Below are 20734 nucleotides of genomic sequence, written 5' to 3' on the forward strand. Positions count from 1 at the left end.
ACCCCCCCCCCCCCCCCCCCCAAAAAAAATTGTTTCCTCTCCTAATTAACTGCAATAAAGAAAAAAAATTATTGAGACAGCAGTACAGCTTTAGAAACGCAATAAACAACAACATGTGTACTAGATAACTTCTTAAGCAAAATAAAGTTTCCAACAAAATAAGGTTCACAGCTCCGTGTTCCTCGGAAGCGGAATATGTAAACAACGCGCACGAGGGCATCAAAAGACTGAATCGAAACTAGCTAGCGGTGGTACGCTAACGACAGCTAGCGTTGCCACAGCGGGCGGAAATTATCATACAGTTAAGCCCGCCCACTAAGAGGGAAGATATGATTGGTCAATTTTGCTGTCATTTGAAACTGTATTATACTGGTATTATAATAGCGCTGAATTATAACTGCCTGGCCCTCTGTAAACGAACAGCGGGCATCACCGTCCTGATAGGGGGAGACACAGGCTCACAGGCTTCCACTTAACCCCCCTCACCTTCCAACACAGATTGAATAGACACGGTTGAATAATTTATTTGCTTATATATTTGTTATTTTTAGATGTCAATTGTCAAACTCTAAATAGATAAAGTAAAATTGGATAAATTATATAATATATTTGTTTTAAAAATATTTTTGTCCCTCTGAGAGGGCGTAGAGGGCCCTGACGGTTCCCCACTGGTGTATACCACATACATACATACATACAAACTGAATGCAATGATGTGGAGGTGCCAACATCTAATATTTTATTCAGAATAGAACACAAATCACAGATCAAAAGTTTAAACTGAGAGAATGTATCATTTTAAGGGAAAAATGTCAACAAATCCCAAAAAAGTTGGGACAAAGCCATTTTTACCATTGTGTGACATCCCCCCTTCTTACAACACTCAACAGACGTCTGGGGACAGAGGAGACCAGTTCCTCAAGTTTAGAAATAGGAATGCTCTCCCATTCATGTCTAATACAGGCCTCTAACTGTTCAATCGTTTGGGCCTTCTTTGTCGCACCTTCCTCTTTATGATGCACCAAATGTTCTCTATAGGTGAAAGATCTGGACTGCAGGCTGGCCATTTCAGTACCTGGATCCTTCTCCTACGTAGCCATGATGTTGTGATTGCTGCAGAATGCGGTCTGGCATTATCTTGTTGAAAAATGCAGGGTCTTCCCTGAAAGAGATGACGTCTAGATGGGAGCATATGTTGTTCTAGAACCTGAACACAGTTCTCTGCATTAATGGTGCCTTTCCAGACATGCAAGCTGCCCATGTCACAAGCACTTGTGCAACGCCATACCATCAGTGATGCAGGCTTCTGAACGGAGAGTTGATAACAACTTGGGTTATCCTTGTCCTCTCTGGTCCGGATGACATGGCGTCCCAGTGTTCCATAAAGAACTTCAAATCGTGACTCATCGGACCACAGAACAGTCTTCCATTTTGCCATAATCCATTTTAAATGACCCCTGGTCCAGTTCAAACGTCTGAGCTTGTTTAGAAATGGCTTCCTCTTTGCACTGTAGTTTCAGCTGGCAACGGCGGATGGCACAGTGGATTGTGTTCACTAACAATGCTTTCTGGAAGTATTCCTGAGCCCATTCTGTTATTTCCTTGACAGTGGCATTCCTGTTTGAGGTGCGGTGACGTTTAAGGGCCCAGAGATCACAAACATCCAGTAGAGTTTTATGGCCTTGACCCTTATGCACAGCGATTGTTCCAGATTCTCTGAATCTTTTGATATTGTGCACAGTTGGTGATGATAACTTAAAAGACTTTGGTATTTTACGCTGGGTAACACCATTCTGGTATCTTTCTGCGCAACAATGGTGGAATTGGTGATCCTCTTACCATCTTGGCTTCAGAGAGACACTGAGAATCTTAGAAGCTCTTTTTATACCCCATCATGTTGTCAATTAGTGTTAATTGGTCTTCCAGCTCTTCGTTATGTGCTCAATTTCCTTTTTCCTTATTGCTACTTGTCCCAACTTTTTTGGAATCCAGTTTTTGTGTGTGTGTGTATGTGTATATATATGTGTGTGTGTGTGTATATATATATATATATATATATATATATATATATATATATATATATATATATATATATATATATATATATATATATATTAGTGCTGTCAATTCCAGGTGCCGCGATTAAAAGTCCTCACCAGGATTTTGCTCAAGCTTGCTAGATTTTCTAATTAGCAATCCAGGAAAAATGAGTGGAATCAACATAATCCAGGAAGCCTGAGCAAAATCCTGAACCAACCTGTTCAGTTAGGAAGCAACACTTATTGTGAATCAATTTCACCTGCTGTTGTGCAAATGGAATAGACAACAGGCAGAAATGAGAGGCAATTAGCAAGACCCCCCCCCCCCCCCCCCCCCCCCCCCCCCCCCCCCCCTACTATAAAGGAGTGGTTCTGCAGGTGGGGACCACAGACCACTTCTCAGTACCTATGCTTTCTGGCTGATGTTTTGGTCACTTTTGAATGTTGGTGGTCCTTTCACACTCGTGGTAGCATGAGACGGACTCTACAACCCACACAAGTGGCTCAGGTAGTGCAGCTCATCCAGGATGGCACATCAATGCAGGCTGTGGCAAGAAGGTTTGCTGTGTCTGTCAGCGTAGTGTCCACAGGCTGGAGGCGCTACCAGGAGACAGGCCAGTACACCAGGAGACGTGGAGGAGGCCGTAGGAGAGCAACAACCCAGCAGCAGGAACGCTACCTCCACCTTTGTGCAAGAAGGAACAGGAGGAGCACTGCCAGAGCCCTGCAAAATGACCTCCAGCAGGCCACAAATGTGCATCTGTCTGCACAAACAGTTAGAAACCGACTCCATGAGGATGGTATGAGGGCCCGACGTCCACAGATGGGGGTTGTGCTCACAGCCCAACACCGTGCAGGACGCTTGGCATTTGCCAGAGAACACCAGGATTGGCAAATTCCCCACTGGCGCCTTGTGCTCTTCACAGATGAAAGCAGGTTCACACTGAGCACATGTGACAGACGTGACAGAGTCTGGAGACGCCGTGGAGAGTGTCTGAGAGAGAGAGATCTGCTGCCTGCAACATCCTTAAGCATGACCGGTTTGGCAGTGGGTCAGTAATGGTGTGGGGTGGCATTTCTTTGGAGGGCCGCACAGCCCTCCATGTGCTCACCGGAGGTAGCCTGACTGCCATTAGGTACCGAGATGAGATCCTCAGACCCCTTGTGAGACCATATGCTGGTGCGGTTGGCCCTGGGTTCCTCCTAATGCAGGACAATGCTAGACCTCATGGGGCTGGAGTGTGTCAGCAGTTCCTGCAAGATGAAGGCATTGAAGCTATGGACTGGCCCGCCCGTTCCCCAGACCTGAATCCGATTGAGCACATCTGGGACATCATGTCTCGCTCCATCCACCAACGTCACGTTGCACCACAGACTGTCCAGGAGTTAGCGGATGCTTTAGTCCAGGTCTGGGAGGAGATCCCTCAGGAGACCATCCGCCACCTCATCAGGAGCATGCCCAGGCGTTGTAGGGAGGTCATACAGGCACGTGGAGGCCACACACAATACTGAGCCTCATTTTGACTTGTTTTAAGGACATTACATCAAAGTTGGATCAGCCTGTAGTGTGTTTTTCCACGTTAATTTTGTGTGTGGCTCCAAATCCAGGACTCTATTGGTTAATAAATTTGATTTCCATTGATGATTTTTGTGTGATCTTGTTGTCAGCACATTCAACTTTGTACAGAACAATTTCATTCATTCAGATCTAGGATGTGTTATTTGAGTGTTCCCTTTATTTTTTTGAGCAGTGTATATATAAAGGGAAACAGATGAAAATGTAATATTTCTAATCTAAGTGAGGGAGAACTGTTCTTGGCTAAAGGTGTCTGGCTGTGAACGTTCAACAGCAAAGCTGTGTAAACCAGCAACATCCTTCACTTTGGGGCTCGTTCTGAATAAAACATGAACCAGTGGATTGAATATTAATGAACCCTGAGCTGTAATAGAAATAATCTATTAGTCTGTGGTCCCCAAGTCAGTCTCTCTCTCTCTCTCTCTCTCTCTCTCTCACTCACACACACACTTTCTCTCTCTCTCTCTCTCTCTCTCTCTCTCTCTCTCTCACTCACACACACACTTTCTCTCTCTCTCTCTCTCTCACTCACACACACACACACACACACACTTTCTCTCTCTCTCTCTCTCTCTCTCTCTCTCTCTCACACACACACACACACACTTTCTCTCTCTCTCTCTCTCTCTCTCTCACACACACACACACACACATCCTTCAGTTACAGTCTTTCTCCTGCCACCTTGTTCACACTGATCAAGTCGGGAGCGCCGGTGTGATCAGAACACGCTTCTTCCTACACCTGTCAGCATAACACGCGTGCAGTGTCCCGCTGTTACCATGGACACACAGACCTGTCGTAGGTCTCGTGGTCCATAGGATGCGTATCACTGTGACCTGTTCCACCTGTTCCTGCTGTGTTCAGCTGTAGGGATGAGTCCCATATATAGTTCTGTGGCTGTATCATGTCTTTCCATTGTCTCTTCTTCAGAGGTTCAGTGAGTTCACCCCAGTCCAGCATTACGGCATGCAGCCTTACAGTCAACACTCTTCTAAGCTCCCGTAACTTTATTTATTTATTTTTTTAAACCAAATCCTCAACCTGTTAAAACTGAAGCGGTGGTACTCGTGTGTTTGTAATTGATTGGTGTTAATTAATGAGACGGGTGTGAATTTCCACCCCCCCCCCCCCCCCCCCCCCCCCCCCCTCGCTCTCCTAGGGCCTGCTTCTGAGCTCCAGCAGGGGGCGCTGGGAGTGGCGCGGAGCAGCTGGCGTGGAGAGGCGGTGGGCCTGGTGAGGGCAGATCCACTTGACGGGCCCATGAATCCTGGGCTCCAGGAGTGTAGGGCTGTTTTAACGAGCAGACGGAGGAACAAACATGGTGGAGCTAGGCCCCCTCCCTGCCCACCGCCGTTAATGGAGTCCCGTGATGTCTGCTCACTTGTCTGACGCTAGTGGAGCCTTTGCTTTCAAATGCATTCTGGTTAGATTTGCTTTGTCAGTCACTCCCTGTTGTCTTTCTTTCATTCGTCCTCTCTGTCGTCTTACGGTTCAGAAGCAGAAACAGGCTGGATTTCATCCTGAGTGGCTCTGATTGGAAGAATAGTAGAGGGTACTTGGAAAAGAGTCACCGAGATCAGTCACTAAGATGCCCAAACTGTTTTACCTCATCTGTCTCGTCATGGAGAGGATGGTGCCTGCTCCGTCAGTGGGTAGATACATGGGTCAGTGGGTAGATACATGGCTTTCTTCGTGAGGTGGCTGGAGTGTACGATGGAAGTGCCATTGGGTGATTGGCAGGACCTGGATACGTGGTGGTAGGTGGCAGGAAGGGATTTGATGAGCATAATGTGGCAGACCTTATAGCAAACATCAAGGACTCAAGAAACCATTATGGGCAAATAATTGTTTCTGATCTACGTCACCGCATAAAGCTCTTGTTCTCTAAGCAGAAAGGTTATCAGTCATCGGCTTTAGCTGCTTACGTGTTTTCGACCGGATTCAATGGGCAAGACTTTCCTCTCTCTGTGAGAGCAAACACACAGGGCATATCAGACTGATAAATGTCATTAGTAGTTAGGTGAGGAATTTTTATGAACCTCTGTGGTTAAGATGGAGAGTGCTTCTCGATCTGTTAAGTTAATTTAATGGGCCGTCGCCCCCTGACTCTCAGCACAGGGAGCTGTTGGTTGGGCAGAGCTGTTCTACATGCTGAAATGCCATTGATTGAACTGCTGGTGATTGGCAGGAGGCAAGCCAATGATATTACATCATTTCCCATTGGTGCTATTCACACTGTTTGGTTTGTTATGAGTCAGTGAGTGGGCGAAAGTGTTGCCGTCATGTCAGTCTCTGTTCAGCCTGGAAAGCTCCTTACACATCTGACCCAGCCAGTAAAGCAAAACCCAAACTGGGCTTTCATCATGTTGTGGTGGGTGTGTATACTGAAGTTATTTCAGAGTAGGTTTATGATCGTGATTGCATTCCAACCTTACCCAACACATACACACACACAGCCCAGTGGTAGGGTGGCATGGGGGTATGGAGGAGGTGGGGGTGGCGTTGTGTGTGTGTGTGTGTGTGTGTGTGTGTGTGTGTGTGTGTGTGTGTGTGTGTGTGTGTGTGTGTGTGTGTGTGTGTGTGTGTCCACCCTGCCCACATTGGCCCTGAAGCCTGACTGATGTGCTGTACAGATCTTCCCACAACTCATTCCCAAGGCATTTCCAATCAAATGTGGTTGGTCTTGTTTAGAAATGAGTACACCCCCCCCTTCCCCCCTTTGGGGCAGGAGCCTGATTGGCCAAGACTACTATGGGGAGTGTCATTGAGATCACTTGAGAGTGCTCGAGTGCATAATTCAAAAATAGAAGAAAGATAATACCACTGTGTAGAGTGTGTGGGGGGGCTGTCTTTAAGTACCTCTTAGCGGGAGCAGGAAGTGTCCATCTGCTATGAAGAGAATTCGTCATGAGCTGTGTAGGCTCAAGATATGTCTGCTAGATGGGACGTGTGTGGGGATGTTTGTATTGGCATGTTACACAGGAAATGCCCTGCCAGGGTGACCTACAGTATCACTGAAACATGTGGCATTTCTGTGAACATGTGTGCGCTGTAACACACACACACACACCCCTCCTGCATGGGAATACCTTCAGTTCCAGCAGGTTCAGTGAGACATTCTCCATTAAAGTTCAGCACACTCTTTCTTTCTGCTCTGCTCTGTATCAAATCAATTCAAATGGCCTTTTATTGCCAGACCGCACTTACACAGGAGTGCGGCCGAGCCAAGCAAGATGTCTAGTGCGGTATTAAAACACAAAATATATTAACCGTCATACACATTAGTGTGTATGCTGTCCTATATACACTGCACACTACGCGCTTTAACGTGCATTACAAAGTGTCTTGTGTACATAAATCCTGAGTGGAGATTCGTGCTGTGTGCATGGGTAGGTAGTGAGCTGTTTATCATACCCGGGTACTGCAGAACATCACAGTAGCTCTGAGGTCTGGAGTGACTAGTGGTCACGTGGAGGTGGTGGTGAGCTTGTCCAGGTTCCACCTGTACCATGTAGGTGCAGTTCACTCGTCTCATGCTTGTTAAACAGTCTGACGGTCTGATGAAAGACACCATCTTGCAACTGGTTCTGCATTTTAAGCGATGGTATCATCTGCCAAACAACAGCATTTGAAACAGACTTGGGTTGATGGAGACCCTTGCTATACTCTTGCAATTCTCTTGCCATACTCTTAATAACTCCACCTGTATCATGTACCTCAGTTTTTAAGAGGGAGGTGTTTGCACGATTCTTGGCCTGTTTAGGCCATTTAAGTCCTGCTGATGTGTTGTGCGGTTTGCACCACGCTCCTTGTGGTTAAGAGCAGTGCAGGCGTTAATGCAGGCCGACAGGGCACTCCCAACAGCACCTTGGCCATGTGAGATCTCCCTGTGTTTTACTAGATGTAGACTCATTCCACACCTCCTCAGCTTGGTCAGGTGGAGGAGGTGCTACTATACGACCACGTGGGTTTCTTCACTATGTGCACACTGAGCAACCTGAAACTACCCACCCTGTCTGTACTACCCCATTGATGATCATTCTACTTCCTGAAGTTCATTATTAGCTCCTCAGTTTGGTTAACACCACGTGGAAGGTTTTCGTTCCGGCCCCGTTTGAACGATCGTTTGAACCTTTAATCTCCAACCCGTTTACCCCGGCTGATCCAGCCTTGGAAGAGCAGAGGGGTCCCGAGATGCCCCCGGGGAGGCTGGGTCGGCCTGCTAGACAGACGGGCTGTAGGGGAGAGCTACACAGCGGGACCGGAGGGCGCTCCGCTAGGAAGCTTTAGTCCTGCAGAGAGAGCAGCACAGCAGAGTTAGTGGAGGTTGCAGTGACCTCATCTCAGTCTGCTGGGAGGCCGGAGAGGGGACACCAGGATTTTAGTGGATATTCTTAAAATGCTCAATTTATGCGTTCAGGTAGCCTGACCTGATGATGACTCGTAAATATGCCTCCATGAAAGCAGCGTTTCTTAGTGGCGTTGTCTCCAGAATGCTCCGTCTGTGTCATTTAGACCCCAGGCTTTTTTCTTTATGCAGATTTATTGACAGGGACTTGATTACTTTAGCAGATCAGGACTTTAGCCCTTTAGTCTCACCCCCACTCCTCTCTCTCTTTCTCTCTCTCTCCCTCTCCGTCCCCCCCCCCCCTCTCTCTCTCTCTCTCTCTGTCCTGGCGGTGATGGGATCTCCGTCTGAAGGCAGCCAAGGCCAGTGTTTTTTACTCCAGCCACTACTCTGGAGCGTTCACTCCTTCCGCCTTAACCACCCCATCCAGGGAGCACTCAACCCCTGGACTCTTTTATAACCCTCCTTCCTCTCTCTTCCTCTTCCTCTCTACCACTCTCTCCTCCTGTCCTCCTCCCTCCCCAGGGAGGTGTAAAGGGCTGTGAGGTGGAAGCAGTACTGTAAGTCAATACAAAGGGAAGTGAGGGAGAGGTCAAAGGTCACATGGTGACAGACAACAAGGAGAGCAGAGGAGCAGCTGGAACCCTGTATGTTGGGGCTGGGAGCATCATCAGACCTTGTGTGAGATCGGGAATCATTCTAGAGTGATTCTCATGAGTGCATCAGTATGGAACAGCCTTATCGCTGTTGTAGGACTGGTGTCTGATGGAGGACTGGTGTCTGATGGAGGACTGGTGTCTGATGGAGCACTGGTGTCTGATGGAGCACTGGTGTCTGATGGAGGACTGGTGTCTGATGGAGGACTGGTGTCTGATGGAGGACTGGTGTCTGATGGAGGACTGATGTCTGATGGAGCACCGGTGTCTGATGGAGCACCGGTGTCTGATGGAGGACCGGTGTCTGATGGAGGACCGGTGTCTGATGGAGGACTGGTGTCTGATGGAGGACTGGTGTCTGATGGAGCACCGGTGTCTGATGGAGCACCGGTGTCTGATGGAGCACCGGTGTCTGATGGAGGACCGGTGTCTGATGGAGCACCGGTGTCTGATGGAGCACCGGTGTCTGATGGAGCACCGGTGTCTGATGGAGGACCGGTGTCTGATGGAGCACCGGTGTCTGATGGAGGACCGGTGTCTGATGGAGCACCGGTGTCTGATGGAGCACCGGTGTCTGATGGAGCACCGGAGTCTGATGGAGCACCGGAGTCTGATGGAGGACCGGTGTCTGATGGAGGACCGGTGTCTGATGGAGGACAGGTGTCTGATGGAGGACCGGTGTCTGATGGAGGACCGGTGTCTGATGGAGCCCTGGTGTCTGATGGAGCCCTGGTGTCTGATGGAGCCCTGGTGTCTGATGGAGCCCTGGTGTCTGATGGAGCACTGGTGTCTGATCCTCGGTTTTTGTACCTCATGCTGGTACTTGTACTCTATTTGGTATAACCTAGAAATGGAAGTGCTCTGCCCCCATTAATCCAGCAGTGGTTTATCTGTGGTTGGGCAGCACAGAGAGAAGCGTAGTGGTAAAGGTGTGATAACGCCTGATAACAATCAACAACAATAGCAGAGTTTAATACACAGGAAACACATCCTCTGTTCTTTCCTTCCCCCTTACTCTCTCTCCCCCTCCCTCTCTCTCTCTTTCCCTCTCTCTGTCTCATTCTCTCATTTTCTCTTTCTCCATTTTCTCTTTGTGCCTCCACTCCCATCTTTGGGTCAAGGCTGATAGAGGAAGCCAGTTTAGAGAGAGATAGTAAGACAGATACCTCCCCTTTATCTAAAGCTTTAAATGTTATCTTTACTGCTCTGTTTTTTCAGAGGATTTTTGCTAAATATACACAGTAAAATGGGAAGAAGCTCTGAGTGCCCTGCTGTGTGTCGCTCAGACCCAGAGAGCTGGATCTTCTCTTCACTTCGTTGCCCAGTTGGTTGAGATATAGGAGTTATGGAACTGCTCCTAGAATAAATGACACCCTCACTGGGGGAGACTCCTTTGAGAGTCTTTCATGCCTGATCTCTGGTCTTAATCAGTGTATAAAAGAATGGCCTGCAGATTTCATTCTGACAAATGTACATGTTTAATAATAAATATACATTAATACGTGTGTGTGTGTGTGATATTAAAATACGTAGGCTGTGTGAAGTTTGTTAGGGATCGTCATGTGTCAGAATGGCTGGTTTGGCCTCCAAACTTCTCAGTTCTCTTGTTATCTCGATGGCAGTAAGTGTTTCTGCTGTCATTGAGCATCATTGATTTGTCATCTAGACTCTGCCTCTGTGTGTGTGTCTGTGTGTGTGTGTGTGTGGCATATCTCTGGCGGTGCGCTGGGCCAGGTTAGCGAGTGCTGTTAGGAGTGGTGTGTGTGTGTGGAGCGCGTGGCCAGGTGAGCGTTGGGTGTGTGTGTGTGTGTGTGTGTGTGTGTGTGTGTGTGTGTGTGTGTGTGTGTGTGTGTGTGTGTGCGCGCAGTGAAGCCCAAACCCAGACTGCCTCTTCATTTCACTCCAGTTTCCCCACTGTCTGCTCTTAATGGAGCTGAGAGAGGCGGCGTGCCCATCTGCTCCCCACAGCCTCGCGCCCGCCGCACACACACCAGCCTCACACACATCAGCCCCACGACGGGCCTCATTAAGCCTCCTCACATGCCTCAGTGTTCTCTTTCTCCACCAAACACGCTCCTCTCTTTCGTGTCTTTATTTTCCTGCGGCCGACGTGTCTGAGCCCAGCGTCCCAGCGGGGCCATCGCTGGTGGCCAGGCCTGGATCGCGTGGCTATGTCTGGGCCAGGCCCAGCACACTGTACCCCCAGAACTGTGTTGCTGTGACGCTCTGGTCGGTCCCAGGTCCAGGACCAGTTTAACCAGCACTCTCCCTGTTTGTTCCAGTTCTGTGGTGGAAACACACCTGAGGTTTGTTTTATTGTGGCCCTGACGTGCACAAGAACATTTGCCCATGTGTACCCTCCAGGGAGATTAATTAATAGGATATAATTACTTATCTTACATTATTCTGGGTTTATTTGTGTGTTCACTATGGAGGCTGCCTCTCTGTGTTTCCAGATCAGTAAATGGTTCTTTTCTTACATAGCCTGTTCTTATTACCTGGAAGGAAGTGCTCCTACATTCTGTTGTGTGGACTGGAACTTCATTTAAGGCTTTAATCTCCAACCCTGTGGTGCTGAGGGCCAGATATGGGAAGAACTTCCAAGTCACATCCACCACTGGCCTCTCAGATCCCCCAGTGTAGAGTTTAGCACTAGCTCTCTGTGCTAGGACCAGCCACTTGTCATCATCATTCCAGGGCTCGTGTATTTGCCCTGCCGGTGGACGTAGGTGCTGCCGGTGGACATAGGTGCTGCCGGTGGACATAGGTGCTGCCGGTGGACGTAGGTGCTGCCGGTGGACGTAGGTGCTGCCAGTGGACACACACTGGGCTGACGGCTTGGTTTTCCTCACGCTTGCTGTCTATTAATAATGAAATGGCCATGCAGTCCAGGATTGCGTAAGAGCGCATATAAAATGGAATCACATTTTATGATGTATGAATATGACCTCTAATTATTGTTACAGATGTCTTCATCATTAACTTGTTAGATTTAACTTTATGGCTCTGGAAATGCCAAAGAAAACAGCTTAGCGGGTTTTTCACAAAATATTTGTCTTAAAACAGCCGGAGAGCTGTGGCTCTGAGAGCAGTGGTCTGCACACCGATCGGAAAAGCAGGTTAAAGGTGCCGAGAGTCCCTGGCTGAGAGACTCAGTAGAGCGACTCATCAGCTTTGGTGAGGAGAATGTAGATGACCCACAGGCCTAGCTGTGTGTGTGTGTGTGTGTGTGTGTGTGTGTGTGTGTGTGTGTGTGTGTGTGTGTGTGTGTGTGTGTGTGTGTGTGTGTGTGAGTGGGTGAGTGTGAGTGTGGGGGTGGATGGGTGGGTGGGTGTGTGTGTGTGTGTGTGTACATGTACATATAGCCTATGCAATTTCTTTCTATTCTTTGTTATTTTGCCTTTAATGGTGTATGGTGTTGCTTTTCCTGCTCCATCGGCTGGAGATTAGAGGGGATGTGTGGATCTCCGTCTTCATCTTTCCTGTGTACCTTGTTCTGCGTTTGTGCTGGGGCGGTGGGGTAGTTCTGCGTTTGTGGTGGGTACTTTTGCGTTTGTGGTGGGTACTTTTGCGTTTGTGCTGGGGCGGTGGGGTAGTTCTGCGTTTGTGGTGGGTACTTTTGCGTTTGTGCTGGGGCGGTGGGGTAGTTCTGCGTTTGTGGTGGGTACTTTTGCGTTTGTGCTGGGGCGGTGGGGTAGTTCTGTGTTTGTGGTGGATACTTTTGCGTTTGTGCTGGGGCGGTGGGGTAGTTCTGCGTTTGTGGTGGGGTAGTTCTGTGTTTGTGGTGGATACTTTTGCGTTTGTGCTGGGGCGGTGGGGTAGTTCTGCGTTTGTGGTGGGTACTTTTGCGTTTGTGCTGGGGCGGTGGGGTAGGTCTGCGTTTGTGGTGGGTACTTTTGCGTTTGTGCTGGGGCGGTGGGGTAGGTCTGCGTTTGTGGTGGGTACTTTTGCGTTTGTGCTGGGGCGGTGGGGTAGTTCTGCGTTTGTGGTGGGGTAGTTCTGTGTTTGTGGTGGATACTTTTGCGTTTGTGCTGGGGCGGTGGGGTAGTTCTGCGTTTGTGGTGGGTACTTTTGCGTTTGTGCTGGGGCGGTGGGGTAGTTCTGTGTTTGTGGTGGGTACTTTTGCGTTTGTGCTGGGGCGGTGGGGTAGTTTTGCGTTTGTGGTGGGATAGTTCTGCGTTTGTGGTGGGTACTTTTGCGTTTGTGCTGGGGCGGTGGGGTAGTTCTGTGTTTGTGGTGGGTACTTTTGCGTTTGTGCTGGGGCGGTGGGGTAGTTCTGTGTTTGTGGTGGGTACTTTTGCGTTTGTGCTGGGGCGGTGGGGTAGTTCTGCGTTTGTGGTGGGTACTTTTGCGTTTGTGCTGGGGCGGTGGGGTAGTTCTGTGTTTGTGGTGGGTACTTTTGCGTTTGTGCTGGGGCGGTGGGGTAGTTCTGTGTTTGTGGTGGGTACTTTTGCGTTTGTGCTGGGGCGGTGGGGTAGTTCTGCGTTTGTGGTGGATACTTTTGCGTTTGTGCTGGGGCGGTGGGGTAGTTCTGTGTTTGTGGTGGGTACTTTTGCGTTTGTGCTGGGGCGGTGGGGTAGTTCTGCGTTTGTGGTGGGTACTTTTGCGTTTGTGCTGGGGCGGTGGGGTAGTTCTGTGTTTGTGGTGGGTACTTTTGCGTTTGTGCTGGGGCGGTGGGGTAGTTTTGCGTTTGTGCTGGGGCGGTGGGGTAGTTCTGCGTTTGTGGTGGATACTTTTGCGTTTGTGCTGGGGCGGTGGGGTAGTTCTGCGTTTGTGGTGGGTACTTTTGCGTTTGTGCTGGGGTAGTTCTGTGTTTGTGTTGGGTACTTTTGCGTTTGTGCTGGGGCGGTGGGGTAGTTCTGTGTTTGTGGTGGGTACTTTTGCGTTTGTGCTGGGGCGGTGGGGTAGTTCTGCGTTTGTGGTGGGTACTTTTGCGTTTGTGGTGGGTACTTTTGCGTTTGTGCTGGGGCGGTGGGGTAGTTCTGCGTTTGTGGTGGGGTAGTTCTGCGTTTGTGGTGGGTACTTTTGCGTTTGTGCTGGGGCGGTGGGGTAGTTCTGCGTTTGTGGTGGGGTAGTTCTGCGTTTGTGGTGGGTACTTTTGCGTTTGTGCTGGGGCGGTGGGGTAGTTCTGCGTTTGTGGTGGGTACTTTTGCGTTTGTGCTGGGGCGGTGGGGTAGTTCTGCGTTTGTGGTGGGGTAGTTCTGCGTTTGTGGTGGGTACTTTTGCGTTTGTGCTGGGGCGGTGGGTAGTTCCAACACACCTGCTGGTGATGTAGCACGTCTTTCCTGAGAAGCTTGGCTCTGTCTGGCCTGAGCCTCCCCTTTCTTTCCTACCAGGTCCCCTCTGTGTCCAAGTCTTCATAAATGGTTTGGAAAAAGGATCTCAGCATTAGAGATAAAGCCACCTGTGATTTTCATTAGCCTGAGGTGCAGTTAAAAAAAGCCCATTTTAGTGCAGATGTCTTATAATGAGTGGAAAATTACACCCTACAAATGACTTCCAAGTGTAGAGTTTTGCATGATGGCTTCAAAAGAAGTCATTTGTAGAGGTGATCCATTCCAGTGGTGTTTTAATAGTTCAGAATCACTGGAAGCTAAGCAGGCCTGGGGCAGGGGTGACCAAACTGCCCTGCGGGGGCAAGTGGAAGTAGAGGGGATATATGGATCTTACCTGGCTGACTACGGCTCCCCACCTCACAACTTCTCAGCTCACCTCATTCTCCTTTCACCTCACTCTCCTCTCACCTCACTCTCCTCTCACCTCACTCTCCTCTCTCTCCTCTCAACTCACTCTCCTCTCACCTCACTCTCCTCTCACCTCATTCTCCTCTCACCTCACTCTCCTCTCACCTCACTCTCCTCTCACCTCACTCTCTCACCTCACTCTCCTCTCACCTCACTCTCCTCTCACCTCACTCTCCTCTCTCTCCTCTCAACTCACACTCCTCTCACCTCACTCTCCTCTCTTTCACCTCGCCTCACTCTCCTCACTCTTCTTTCACCTCACTCTCACCTCACTTTCATCCCTCTCACCTCACTCTCCTCTCACCTCACTCTCCTCACTCTCCCCTCACTCTCCATCCACCTGGGTGAAAGACCTCTAAGATGGGCGCAGTGCACTATAATGTGTGTAGTTATATGTAATAGTAGACTGGATGTAGAGTGAGTGGGCGGGGTGATCTGACCTGACCCTCCTCCTCTCCCTACAGCTGGAGTCGGAGTTGGAGCAGTGTGAGCAGGAGAGCGCGGAGCTACAGGAGTACGCCAACTCCGTCCTGCAGCAGATCGCTGACCACTGCCCCGACATCCTGGAGCAGGTGGTCAACGCGCTGGAGGAGTCGTGCTGACCGCCAGCCTGCCCAGACCTGCTCCCCTGGGAGAACCTCCTGACTGATGCCAAAGCCCCGCCCCCGTCTGACCCAGCCTCCTCCCGGGTGCCCATCACGGCGGAGATGTCCTGGACGCCGCTGCACGTCCACACACGCTCTCGGACAGGAGGAACAGGAAGGAACTGAGTGTGTGGAGGCAGACGGCATGCGCTCAGATAAACAGCAGGGGGTTAACCCCCTCCGCCTCAGCCCCAGGGGTGGAGCTTCTACTCCATCAGCACACACACACACACACACCCACACCCCACACACACTCACACTAAAGCACAGGGACAAGGAGACAAACAGGAGAGGTGCGGTATTTAAAGACCAGCCCATTAACTACTAGTATATCTAAAGCTGCCCGCTATGCTAGCTCCTGCCTGAGGTCTTGCTCTCTCTGGGTTTCGCCTGCTTCAGTTCCCATAAATCTGCACATATGGTGGAACGTTTGCTGTTGTAGGCGCAGGACAGTTTTCACAACGTTTCACTTTTATTTTTTATTTTTATTTCTTCTCTTTCTCTTATTGATTAACGTTTGGTTAAGCCGCAACGAGCGAAACCGATTTGCTAAAACGTCACGCGTTGTGGGTCAGAGCCGTGTGAACTCTTCCTGCGTCTCCATAATATTGTTGGTTCACATTGGAGCAGCTGGTGGAGTTGCACTCAAACGCGGTAGCTAGGACACGGAAGGCATTTCAACACTGGGTAAGTCCTCCGTGATGGTCTGCTACCCAACTGCTGAAATCCTTTGCTTCTAAGCTGTTATGAAAGCGATGATGGATAATGCCAAAATTGTTAAGTGCAAGTCTGTGTGGGGCAGAGCTGCCTTTGGTGTCGTAGGCCTGTAATCGCTGTTGTATGCTGTGTTGTAGTTGAGGCTTGTTCATCACACCTAATGCACCTAATGACACCATCTGCAGCTCACGGTTTTTAAAGAAGTCGTGTAGCTGCTGGATAACGGACTGCACCAGAGGGACTGTGGTGAGACGGGAGGAGGGAGGGGCTTCACCTCTCTCCGTTTCACGGCCTAGTGCTGGTGGGTTCTGGTCCGGCAGGTGTGTGGGTCAGAACCCCTGGACCACACCTTTCTCAAACTCACACTCCCTGGGTTACCACATGCAGTAGGCCAATCCTCGTGCAGTTTATGACCGAGTCTCTATCTGCAGGCCAAGGTGTCTGTCTGAGGGCACTGTGGGCCGATAACACGGCAGCTCGGTTAAGTCTTAATAAACGTTGCCTCATCTCTTCCCCCCGCTTTGCTGAAAGTCCAGAGTTGAATGCTGAGCTGAGGATGAGGCCGCACATAGCATGCTCTCTGGGATCGTCCTCTCTCCCTGTCTCTCTGGGATCGTCCTCTCTCCCTGTCTCTCTGGGATCGTCCCTCATTTTTGACTTGGTGGTTCATGACTGTACACACAAATACATGTGCACACACACACACACACTCCACCAACCCATCATTCTCAGTGTCACAGCCCCAAACACACAGACAGATAAGAGAGAAAGAAGGCAGACAAACTAAAGATTTGACCTGCACCTACACTGACCACAGAGGGAGTCATCTAGACTGAACACGTAGGTGGGGATGGGGTGATCTAGACTGACCACACAGAGGGGGGAGTCATCTAGACTGACCACGTAGAGGGGGGAGTCATCTACACTGACCACACAGAGGGGGATAGGGTCATCTAGACTGACCACATAGAGGGGGAGGGGGTGATCTAGACTGACCACGTAGGGGAAGCCATCTAGACATACAGATTGCACATCTTATAGCATAGCCTTGGTTTTTATTGTATTCAGTATACTGGATGACCAGAACGGGGTACATTCTACTAGCGTTTTATGGTGTGTGTGTGTGGGTGTGTGTGTGTGGGTGGGTGTGTGTGTGTGGGTGGGTGTAAGAAGGGCACTTGAAGGGCCACAGTCACTTACTTTATGTTGGCATTGCCACGGCAACGCCCATTCGCGTGTCATTCTCGCCCCTTGGCACCAAAGATGTTATCACGTGGAGGCTATGACACATCATAAATGATTTCATTATATTGTTTTATTGTCATAATTACTCTTGGTGTGGTTCCTTATGCAAGGATACACACATTCCTGTCCATCCTCCTGACTCTGGCAGGCCTGTGATGGCTCTAGTTAAATGTCCTCTGGTCTTTTCCTCTGTGTCTTCCCCACACACACACACACACGCTCACACACACACGCTCACACACTCTTTTCTCTTGGCCCTCTTGGGTCTCTGAAATATGGGGCTCAGTTATCAAGGCTGCGGCAGAATATCCAAGCTTAGACTAAACACAGGCCTCTCACACACACACACACACACACACACACACACACACACACACACACACAGGATTTATGAGTCTCACTATAGGAGCTGGGCTTTTAACACTGCTCTCCCAGCCTGAGTTCAGCTTGGAATACCTATGAGAATACACTATGAAAACAAGAAAAAAAAATGCAGTGATAACCAAAAACAGATCAGAGAAAAGTCTGTGTATGCGCGTGTGTGCACACGTGTGCATGTATGTGTGTGTGTGTATGCATGCGTGTGTATATGCATGCGTGTGTATATGCGCGCTTTGTGTGTGTGTGTGTGTGCACACATGTGTCCGTGTGAGTCTCCACCAGTCCATGCGTGTCACGTGGTGGAGTAGTGAGCAACACCCTGCAGGCCCCACACCACTCCCGTCTGTGTCCTGCGTCCCACAGAGCACACGCCGTCCCCCTGTCTCCTGCACACACACACACCGTCCCCCTGTCTCCTACACACACCGTCCCCCTGTCTCCTACACACACCGTCCCCCTGTCTCCTGCACACACCGTCCCCCTGTCTCCTGCACACACCGTCCCCCTGTCTCCTACACACACCGTCCCCCTGTCTCCTACACACACACACACCGTCCCCCTGTCTCCTGCACACACCGTCCCCCTGTCTCCTGCACACACCGTCCCCGTCTCCTACATACACACGCCGTCCCCCTGTCTCCTACACACACACGCCGTCCCCCTGTCTCCTACACACACACGCCGTCCCCCTGTCTCCTACACACACACACCGTCCCCCTGTCTCTTGCACACACCGTCCCCCTGTCTCCTGCACACACCGTCCCCCTGTCTCCTGCACACACCGTCCCCCTGTCTCCTACATACACACGCCGTCCCCCTGTCTCCTACACACACACGCCGTCCCCCTGTCTCCTACACTCACCGTCCCCCTGTCTCCTGCGCACACCGTCCCCCTGTCTCCTGCACACACACACCGTCCCCCTGTCTCCTACACACACACGCCGTCCCCCTGTCTCCTACACACACACGCTGTCCCCCTGTCTCCTGCACACGCCGTCCCCCTGTCTCCTGCACACACACTCTGTCCCCCTGTCTCTTGCACACGCCGTCCCCCTGTCTCCCGCACACGCTGTCTCCTGCACACGCCGTCCCCCCCGTCTCCCGCACACGCCGTCCCCCTGTCTCCTGCACACGCCGTCCCCCTGTCTCCTGCACACACCGTCCCCCTGTCTCCTACACACACACGCTGTCCCCCTGTCTCTTGCACACGCCGTCCCCCTGTCTCCCGCACACGCTGTCTCCCGCACACGCCGTCTCCCGCACACGCCGTCCCCCCGTCTCCCGCACACGCCGTCCCCCCGTCTCCTGCACACGCCGTCCCCCTGTCTCTTGCACACGCCGTCCCCCTGTCTCCTGCACACATCGTCCCCCTGTCTCCTGCACACGCCGTCCCCCCGTCTCCCGCACACGCCGTCCCCCTGTCTCTTGCACACGCCGTCCCCCTGTCTCCTGCACACGCCGTCCCCCTGTCTCCTGCACACGCCGTCCCCCTGTCTCCCGCACACGCCGTCCCCCTGTCTCCCGCACACACCGTCCCCCTGTCTCCCGCACACGCCGTCCCCCTGTCTCCCGCACACGCCGTCCCCCTGTCTCCTGCACACGCCGTCCCCCTGTCTCCCGCACACGCCGTCCCCCTGTCTCCTGCTCCTGAGGGCAGCATGGTTATTGAGTCATCCTTTCTCAATCCTTCATTAGTTTTGTATGTTACACTTTAGCAGTTCTTCACTTTTGCTGCACATTGACGCTGTACTGGTCACAGACCCAGTCAAGCCTGCTGGACTCCACACTGGCCTTCCACTTACATACAGTTCATCACATAATGGTCACTGTGCTCCTTCTCCAAGTGGGGTACAGTGGTAGTGTGTGGTACAGTGTGGAAGTGTGTGGTACAGTGAGGTAGTGTGTGGTAGACTGGCTTTCCATCTTACACCCACATATGATACTGCAGTCTTTATACCATGAGTGAGTCAACAGATTCTAACATGAACATACCCAAAACATGTGGCGTGTTTCACAGTAGGCCGTCCTTTAATCTAGCTGTGTGTCTTCTGTACTAGGGAACACACCGTCTAGCTGTTTGTCTTCTGTACTAGGGAACACACCGTCTAGCTGTTTGTCCTCTGTACTAGGGAACACACCATCTAGCTGTTTGTCCTCTGTACTAGGGAACACACCGTCTAGCTGTTTGTCCTCTGTACTAGGGAACACACCGTCTAGCTGTTTGTCCTCTGTACTAGGGAACACACCGTCTAGCTGTTTGTCCTCTGTACTAGGGAACACACCGTCTAGCTGTTTGTCCTCTGTACTAGGGAACACACCGTCTAGCTGTTTGTCCTCTGTAGAAGGGAACACACCGTCTAGCTGTTTGTCCTCTGTACTAGGGAACACACCGTCTAGCTGTTTGTCCTCTGTACTAGGGAACACACCGTCTAGCATGTGAGTGTGATCCAGTTCAGCCCTAATCTTCCAGTGTCTGATCTACTGCTTTTCCTTTCTGAGTGGGGGTTAGATATGATTTAGACAGCTGTAGAAACACTGCCTGCGATCTCTGGCTGGACTCAAGTACATACACACACACACACACACACACACACACACACACACACACACACACACACACACACATCTATATTTATATAAGAGTTGATAAATTGAGATAAATGAACTCAAGTGTTTTTGCACAGTGTCTAAGGGGAGAGATGATGTCCATCTGAACAAAATGGCTACCATATGATGCCCATTGTCTTTAAGGGAATGAAATAGTGAAACACTAACGTGTCTCAAAAATATTTTCTAAGTGTCAAATCAAAGCTGTTAACACAAAGATTCACAAAATCGTTACTGTGGTTGATAATACTGTTGCTATGTATTCAATATTTTGATTCTTACTCCTCCTACATTTATGATTTCCCTGGTTTCAATCTTTTCTTTTGCAGCCTGTCAATGTGTGTATGAGACTCAGATTGCATCGTGTGTTTTTCTGTGTGCAATGTGCAAGTCTGTGATCGTGGGAGCTGAGCGATCCTCCATGACTGTGTTCCAAGTGCATTAAACCATCCACACCTTTTATGATTGACTGTGACATTACAGCATTCTGGGGTGCTGGTCAGTACTCTGGGTTGCTGGTCAGTACTCTGTCAGTACAACCACACAAGTGGTTGTTTATTTACTGTGGTTGTCTACCTTAGGTTTAGAATGACTCTCATGTATTACAACCTCTTAAGCAAATCTCCATCAAAATAGTTTACTTATTCACTCATTTCAAATCGTACTTATTTACCTAAACACTCGGTCTGAGTATTTCAAGTTACTTCCCTCTGTGTAGTTTGAGGGGTCAAGTCTGTTTACAGGTCAGAACCACATTAAACATCTGTTGAAGGACA

At 50.2% G+C, this 20734-nt stretch overlaps 1 protein-coding gene across 1 annotated transcript in view; it reads left to right on the forward strand.

The window, feature by feature from the left end:
• The window catches only part of erc1b (ELKS/RAB6-interacting/CAST family member 1b), a 178326-nt gene extending 157592 nt beyond the window's left edge, over window positions 1-20734 (forward strand). Inside the window, 1 exon segment of the mRNA XM_077005321.1 lies at window positions 14829-20734. Coding sequence (XP_076861436.1) covers window positions 14829-14966 — 138 coding nt within the window. The 3' untranslated portion in view covers window positions 14967-20734.

The sequence above is a fragment of the Brachyhypopomus gauderio genome, chromosome 5 (assembly GCF_052324685.1).
Source record: "Brachyhypopomus gauderio isolate BG-103 chromosome 5, BGAUD_0.2, whole genome shotgun sequence".
NCBI classification, from domain to species: domain Eukaryota; kingdom Metazoa; phylum Chordata; class Actinopteri; order Gymnotiformes; family Hypopomidae; genus Brachyhypopomus; species Brachyhypopomus gauderio.